General features: G+C 32.8%; 1 protein-coding gene across 2 annotated transcripts; it reads left to right on the plus strand.

Moving 5' to 3' along the window:
* The first annotated feature begins 3,381 nt into the window (after nucleotides 1-3,381).
* On the plus strand, nucleotides 3,382-7,321 carry LOC139495709 (integumentary mucin A.1-like). 2 transcript variants are annotated; one of them, XM_071284038.1, is made up of 2 exons: nucleotides 3,382-5,617; nucleotides 5,817-7,321. In XM_071284038.1, exon 1 carries the CDS (start codon nucleotides 4,668-4,670, stop codon nucleotides 5,334-5,336), a length of 669 nt encoding a protein of 222 aa, XP_071140139.1. In that variant the 5' UTR covers nucleotides 3,382-4,667; the 3' UTR covers nucleotides 5,337-5,617; nucleotides 5,817-7,321. The 2 variants fall into 2 exon arrangements, with proteins under 2 accessions (XP_071140139.1, XP_071140140.1); XM_071284039.1 differs by having other exon boundaries at nucleotides 3,388-5,626; nucleotides 5,817-7,282.
* The last annotated feature ends 1,190 nt before the right edge of the window (nucleotides 7,322-8,511 follow it).

The following is an 8,511-nucleotide window of genomic DNA, read 5'->3' on the forward strand; positions in this document are numbered from 1 at the left end:
GGATCATTAACCACAGTTCCAGTAACGACAGCTGCAGGAACAGGAGCAGGAGCTGTGTCAACAACAAGTAGGACAATACAACCTCCTACGAACATTTATAACATGTCATCAATTTTGAAAATTGAAAAATTTAAAGGTGACAATACTCAAAATCCGGAAACTTGGTTAACTAATTTTAATCAATATAATTGTAGTTTTTATTATTTGTCAAAGAAAAAGAGTGCAGAGTCATTTCCTTTTCATTTAGAAGGTCATGCTAAAATTTGGTATGACACAGTAGTAGTATAGTACTTGAACGACTCCAGCGCACCCCCCAAAAAAAAAATTTTACCCCTAAAAAATACCCACATTTCAAGTAAAAAAGCCCTAAATTTTCATAAAAAAAAAGCAAAAACACCCAAAAAACACCAAAAAAATTCAAAAAACAAAAATTAAAAAAACCGGGAGAACTGACAGAGAAAGAATTTTGTGGGATTTAAGAGAAAATTTTTTTTTCCCCAGTGTACCCCAACGATAAAAATTGTGATTTTTAATTAATTCTATTAATATATTCATGTTAAATTCCTGTATTGATCTTGTAAGTCTAGTTATTGAAGTGCTATTCAATAGGACATGACTTCTTAAATTTATTTTTAGTCTATTTAAATCGATTATTGCAAATATTTACCTGGTTGTCAAGAGTATGTTTACATGTGATTGACAACGTCGTCATCACATGTAAACATATAGCAGACTGGTGCGGTCTTTCGTTTCAAATTAACAGTGGTGAGACATTAATTTTACCTTCAAATCAGTGTGAACGTGAAGCAGATATGGAATCAGAACAACAATGGACTTTTACCCAAAAACAATTGATTAATGATTATAGAATTTACTATCAAAATATGGGATTGTTGGTTAACGAAATTGATTCAAATGGACCAACCGGAAAGATGCCGAAGCTTCCTAAAAAACCTAAACAACGGCTTAGTGACGTTTATGGACCGAAAAAAAGTGAATAAGGAAAAAATGACCCCCAAGAACTGCACAAATATCTAACAGACAACATTGCTGATGTTAACCACACAATTTCTAGAGAAACATTCAGCCAGGCTTATTTGCTTTTTGGCAATGAGAGTGAGACGAACATTGTGGAAAAATTAAATAAAGGGATACGAAATCTAAAACGGCAGGATGCTCAAACACTTTTAATTCATATTAGTTTTGGACATTTTTTAAATCTTACCAAAGCCTGGCTGGAAAATGAAAGGAAAGAAGGAAGAATTAAACAATCTTGGTATGCATGGTTAAAAGAGAAGACAGAGTATTCCGATGACCACGCGAGGAAGCTACGTGCTCTCGCAAAGGTTCTTCACGAATACCATCAATTTTTTAATGTGGGATTACCTCTAAATTTCATTTTGAGAAAACTAAAAGAAATTGACATCATGCTACAAATTCCAGAACTCAATGCATTCTGAAAATGTACCAAAGGGTCACCCAAAAAGCCGGGACGCCACAATTATTTGAAACAAGAGGCTCTCAAGAGCCTGAATCGCTCACCTGGTAAACAATGCCTTGTTGAACATATTGAACCATGCCAGGCAAACATGTACAGCTAACAATTCTTCAATATTACAAATATATATGACTTACTGTTTATAAATAAAGAAAATGAGACCAAAACACAAACACTTAAAACTTAGCAATGTTTTTAGACAAAATAGAAAATAAAACACAAACTTTATTTTATACACCCTACTGATCATTCAGTTGAAGTTTGGTTGAATTTGGTTGAGTAGTTTTAGAGGAGAAGATTTTTTAAAGTTAGCAAATATGATGAACAAATTGTGAAAAAATTGTCAGTAAAGGACAATAATAACCCCTTAAGGGGTCAATTGACAATTTTGGTCATATTAAACTTATTTGTAGATCTTACTTTGCTGATCATTTTTGCTGTTTACAGTTTATCTTTATCTATAATGATATTCAAGATAATGACCAAAACCTGCAAAATTTCCTTAAAATTACCAATTAAGTGGCAGCAACCCAACAATGATTTGTTTGATTCGTCTGAAAATTTCAGGGCTGATAGATCTTGACCTAATGAACATTTTTACCCCATGTCAGATTTGCTCTAAATGCTTTCGTTTTTGAGATATAAGCCAAAAACTGCATTTGACCCCTATGTTCTATTTAAAGTAAGGGCGGCCATGTTTTTTGACGGATCAAAATCGAAGCACACACTTTGTGCAGGATAATCTAAGGAACTATCAGGCTAAGTTTCATCCAAATCCATTCAGTAGTTTCAGAGGAGAAGATTTTTTAAAGTTAGCAAATATGATGAACAAATTGTGAAAAATTGTCATTAAAGGACATTTACCCCTTAAGGGGTCAATTGACAATTTTGGTCATATTAACCTATTTGTAGATCTTACTTTGCTGATCATTTTTGCTGTTTACAGTTTATCTTCATCTATAATAATATTCAAGATAATGACCAAAAACTGCAAAATTTCCTTAAAATTACCAATTAAGTGGCAGCAACCCAACAATGGTTTGTTTGATTCATCTGAAAATTTCTGGGCTGATAGATCTTGACCTAAAGAACATTTTTACCCCATGACAGATTTGCTCTAAATGCTTCCGTTTTTGAGATATAAGCCAAAAACTGCATTTGACCCCTATGTTCTATTTTAAGTAACGGCGGCCATGTTTTTTGACGGATCAAAAATCGAAGCACACACTTTGTGCAGGATAATCTAAGGAACAATCATTTTAAGTTTCATTCAAATCCATTCAGTAGTTTCAGAGGAGAAGATGTTTGAAAAATTGTTAACGACGACGACGACGACGACGACGACGACGGACGCCAAGTGATGAGGAAAGCTCACATGGCCTTTTAGGCCAGGTGAGCTAAAAATTGGTTACCTCGGGCGCAGGAACGCCACAAAAATGATAAAACAGTAACTTAGAGACTAATATAAACAAAATCAAATTCTGTTTAAGATAATTCATGTTTTTAATACTTCATATATGTTTGAAACATTTTGTTTTATTACACCCAAAGCCAAACTACGGCAGAGTTACAGGTCCGTCTAAACAACTTACGAGACAAATAAAAGTCCTGATTATTTTTGTGGAGGCCCGAAGGTCCCGAAATCTCAACAATTCCGACTAAGCATGTCAATTCCTGTCAATTATAGAAACAGAGACACTGAACGATCATCTCCTTGAAAGCAGGAAACCCGTAACTGATTTAAAGAAAATCCATGTAACACCGGTGAAATCGGCACCTGACAAAGGCACGTCTCTGAATGATCGAACCCGTCGATTGACGGAAGAATGGTTAATGCAGCCGCTGGCACAGCCGCCACGCAATTCCACGCGTGACCAAGATTATTTTTTTTTTTGCGTTAATAAAGGGTATACATTACCCTCTTCGGTTATAAACAGTACACAAAATGCCTGTACGTGGATTTGTCAGTTTGGACTGTTGAAGGTTTTAACAACTTTTTTTTTCTTGTTCCCAGAAATCCGGGAAATAATGAGATTACATCAATAGAACAAAATGCGTTTGAAGGATTAACATCTCTCTAAAGACATTGTTAAATTGATACTATATTTGGTTGAGGCCCGTTAATAAATGTTGGACGACCTTTGAAATCCAACATCAAACATCAACATCTAGACATTACAACATGCCATGGACAAAGACAGTGTTTCGACAATTCGAACCGGAATATTTACAGTTGAACATTATGTTTATACCTTTCGAACTAATCACTTTTACATTTGTTTCCAGTTAATGATTTATTTGTGACTTTATCAGAATACACAATTGTACATTGATACTATATTATAATGCATTTTTTTTCTAAGAACCAAGAACTACTATCAACATCAGTGACATTAATAATAACTTATAACTAAGTTGATATTGTTGTGTATTTTAATTGTAAAAAATATATTTTCATGAAACTTGTACATCAAACGCTTATTGATAAAATCTAATTTTTTTAACTTAAAATTTTCAGCTGAGAAACAAAATGTTTATTTTCATTTCACAAATCGTATTGCATTACGTGTCCAACAATTTTAAGAAAAACTTTTAAAAAAGACTGTCTAAACAAGTTATAAAAATAAGTGTTGTAGAATTGTATTCATTTAAATCATCTTTTGAATAACTTTTCAGAATAATGTTAATTAGAACTTTGTTAGTACTAAAACATGTGTTTTAAACGCATGTCAATATTAATATTTGCAAAGAGACGTCTTTAAGATTAGGTACAACTTCATTTAGGGTTACATAAAATGAATATCCTTGTTAGTAAGTTACCTATTAGGAACAAGTTAGTCCATTTCTTTTTGCCGTGTTCTGTTGGATAATCTTATTCCGGTACAAATTTATAATAATTTATATTTAAATTTAAAAAAAAGGTTTAATTGAATGGTAATTATTGTTTTCAATTTATTTTGACTATAATATTTGTACTGTGAAATTTGATTATAATAATGTTCTCTTTATCATATTATAGCGTATTTCTTGAGTTTTCTAGTTTGGTTTTCTTTTCCGTTGTTGATTCCGGCCTCCTACCGTGAACCTCCTCTTAGATTGCGCCAAAAGGCATTACAATTGTCGGGTACAACATATTATAACATCACAAAAAATATATAAATACAATATAATGGTAGAGGACTTTGTATTAAACGGAAGGAAACCACACAAACCAGGGAAAACGCCATCAAATTACATCCAGCATCAACAAATTCAGGCGAAACTTGATTCAGCGTTTGATAATCTAGATATTTTTGATACCGACAACGTTGTCAATTTCAAAACCGATAATCCACCATCGTATCTTGTTGAAGATTGTGACAACAATACAACCATTCCATACGACGACCAACCCTTTTTACAGTCATCACCAATTCATCATAACAACAGTAACCATTTTCTTTCATCGTGGACAGATTATCCTACAGCACCAATCTACATCACACCTTTGAGACAATCCATTATCCGTAAACCAGCTATTCCATCCTCTTTCAATACAAGACCACCACCTCCAACAAATCGCCTTCAAACGCCTCAACATGTTTCTTCATTATATCCTTCTTTGCAGACATCGACACCATCTCAAGTTTCCAGTGCCACTTTAACACCAACTGTAAACACTGTCACATCTACCATATCAACAGCAGTCTCAACATCATTACCAACAACTACAACCACTGGACCAGGTGCAACAATAGAAACAGGCGTAAGAGCTATAACAACCACAACAACATCATCAACCTCCACAATTTCGTCAGGTAGGACAGTACTGCCTCCTACAAACGGTCATCTATTTTGAAAATTGAGACATTTAAAGGTGACAATACTCAAAATCCTAAGACTTGGTTAATTAATTTAACCAATACTGAAGTTTTTATGAAGATATTCAAACTTTCGAATACGGTTTCATTACACTTTATACAAATGAACACAGAACTGTCAATTTCTGGATAGGAACTAAATCCGTTTAATTTTCTTGAAGATTAGAAATGTTCATGCATGTGATCCTGTTGCATTTAAAATTTGTGCAATCGATATGAATGAAGATCAGGAAATTACAATAAAACAAAATGTTAACAGGTATATACCGTTGGTTTTCCCGTTTGAATGGTTTTATACTAGTAATTTTAGGGCCCTTTATAGCTTGTTGTTCGGTGTGAGCCAAGGCTCCGTGTTGAAGGCCGTACTTTAACCTATAATGGTTTACTTTTTTAAATTGTTATTTGGATGGAGAGTTGTCTCATTGGCACTCACACCACATCTGCCTTTATCTATATAGATGGTCCCAAGAAATGTATACTTATATACTTATTTAAAATTAAATGTTAATTATCAAGGCTTAATTGATCACCTGAAAAAAAGCAGGTATTAATCTTTAAAAGAGGGCCCTTTAAAGTTAAATAGTTCCATTAATATTAAATGAGGATTTATCTAGAAACCCAGTTATATTGTCTATGTCGTTCCGGTTTCATCAAGTAGACATCATTAATAAAGAAATTTAACAGATAATTGACATTGCGTATAGTTAAAATGTCAAATTATCAAAGTGTGTTCCAGGTAATTTTTATACAGGTAAATAAAAATAATTTTGACATTAACAGTTCTAATATAAGAATACAACTTGAAAAAGTTAAATACGGGATTTTCATTTCGTAAAGATATTAAGTATGTACTAATAAATAATATTGAAATCAAATTATCAATCCGCCTTGTTAGAGTTAAATACATAATTCTCATTTCGTAAAGAGATAAACATCTGGAACGGGTCGATTACGACAAGGAAAAAAACCTTTAAATTTAGTGTTTCGAAATAGGCACCGAAGTTGTGGCAGAAATTCTAAAAATTACAATTCAAGCCTAGATGAATTCATATAATTGACATTGCGTATACAGTTAAAATGTCAAATGATCAAAGTTTGTCCCCAAGTAATCAATACACAGGCAAATAAAATAAGTTTGACGTTAATAGTTCTTATACTGAATACAATTTAAAAGACCTATGTACAGGATTCTCATTTCGTAAAGATATTAAGACTTTAATAATAATAATATTGAAATAAAATTATCAATCCGCCTTGCCCGATCCATATGATAATACAGGTAGTACTGAAAACGAGAGGCTCTCCGATGGTGATCGTAACATTTATTATGAAACAGCCAGCACTGCGTAGGTCTACCAATGTAATCGTAAGGAAAAATGAAGTGCCTCTACATGGCTGTGCTGAATATAAGTATGATTTTCGTTTTTGAGAAATCCTACTTCTAACATGCTGCTAACATGTTTCCGTATCAACATATGGTGGGTGCCAGGTAATTAACTAGGCTACGTCACATACAGGTAACCAAAAATAACATTGTCGGTTGTGGTATCCATGACTGTAAATGGAGATCGTATTTTACCACAATTCTTTCGTTCTAAAATTTTCAGCAATCATCGACACCCCTGTTAAATCATCCCGACTCCATTGGTTATAAGTCTGACCAGTTTCACCGAACGAAAATAATTTAACGGACCAAATGGTATCATCAGTGAAATAACATAATTGTGTTATGGCATTCTCGTGAAGCCACGTCACACAGGTACATTGAAATAAGAAAAACATCGTTGACATAGTTAGTACAGAATAAATGGACACGACGCGCTTTTTACCGTTAGGAGCTAAGAGCAGTCCAGTAAAATTTTGATTTTATCAGTTTCCGTAAGGTATTCCATTTCTCTGACATATCAACCTGTCAACAAAAGGTAGGTCCCAAGTTACTAAGCTACGTCACATACAGGTAACCGAAAATAACTTTGTCGTATGTAGTATACATGACTGTAAATGGAGATCGTATTCACCATGTTTCCCTTTCGTCCTACAATGTACGGCAAACATCGACACCCTTGTTAAATCTACTTGACTGAATATAAAACAGGTCTCATGCATTTCATTAAAGGAAAACAATTGATAGTACTACAAGGTATTAAAACTAAAACGACAAAATTATTTTATGACAATAGACAATATTTTATTGGCACAAACGCATTTACAATAAATGGTAGTGACCGAATGGATAAACAATTTGATATACATGGTAGTAAAATACAAACAATTATATATATATGTGAATAAACGATTAAAGGTATAATGAAAATCTATTACAATAGATTACTTCTTGCATTAAAACAATTTGTTACGAAAGAGGAAGATAATTTTAGTGCCTTATAGGATGTATTATTAAGTATGAGATTTATTATATTTTTATCACACAATGTGGTTACACTTTTTCCTGTAATATTAAACATTTTTAATACAAAAGACTCTCTAATACTGGAGTAACCGCTACAGTGTAGCAACATGTGCTGTTCATTTTCAATTTCGCCACTTTTACAGATTTCACAAATTCTTTGATCTCTGGGCATTTTTAAATATCTTCCTCTTTCAATGGCAAGGTTATGAGCACTAACTCTTAATTTACATAATGATGATCGATCTGATCTATTTTTTAAAGCATCAACATAACCTGCCCGTTCATTAATTTTGTAGACACTCTGGAAAAATATTAATTTAGGAGATGCTGAAATATTTGCATGTTGTTCCTGAAAACCCTGATCAGTTAGTCTTTGTTTTATGAAACCAAACAGAGGTTTAATAGTAAGGTTATCATTTGACAAATAAGATAAACCTAAGTTTTGAATAATAATATTTAACTTTTTAACCCATGGGTTGCTTTTTTTTTTGTAGCATTATATATTATATATATATCACACAGGTAGGTTCACACATGTACATTGAAAATAAGAAAAATAACGTTGACATTGTTAGTACAGAAAAATGTAAACAACAGGTTATTTATTTCAGGTATAATGATCTATAATCGCTGTTCGGAATATTAGCTCAAAGCATCTTAGATACTTTTGAAAGCTGTTAATGAAGATACCATTGACACATAATTAACAAAAACAATGATAAATATAGAAATATTTTAAATGA

This window comes from Mytilus edulis, chromosome 11 (assembly GCF_963676685.1).
Source record: "Mytilus edulis chromosome 11, xbMytEdul2.2, whole genome shotgun sequence".
NCBI classification, from domain to species: Eukaryota; Metazoa; Mollusca; class Bivalvia; order Mytilida; family Mytilidae; genus Mytilus; species Mytilus edulis.

Excerpts from the sequence above, each read along its gene's own strand:
- LOC139495709 (XM_071284038.1), top strand. The coding sequence starts at position 4,668 with ATGGTAGAGGACTTTGTATTAAACGGAAGGAAACCACACAAACCAGGG.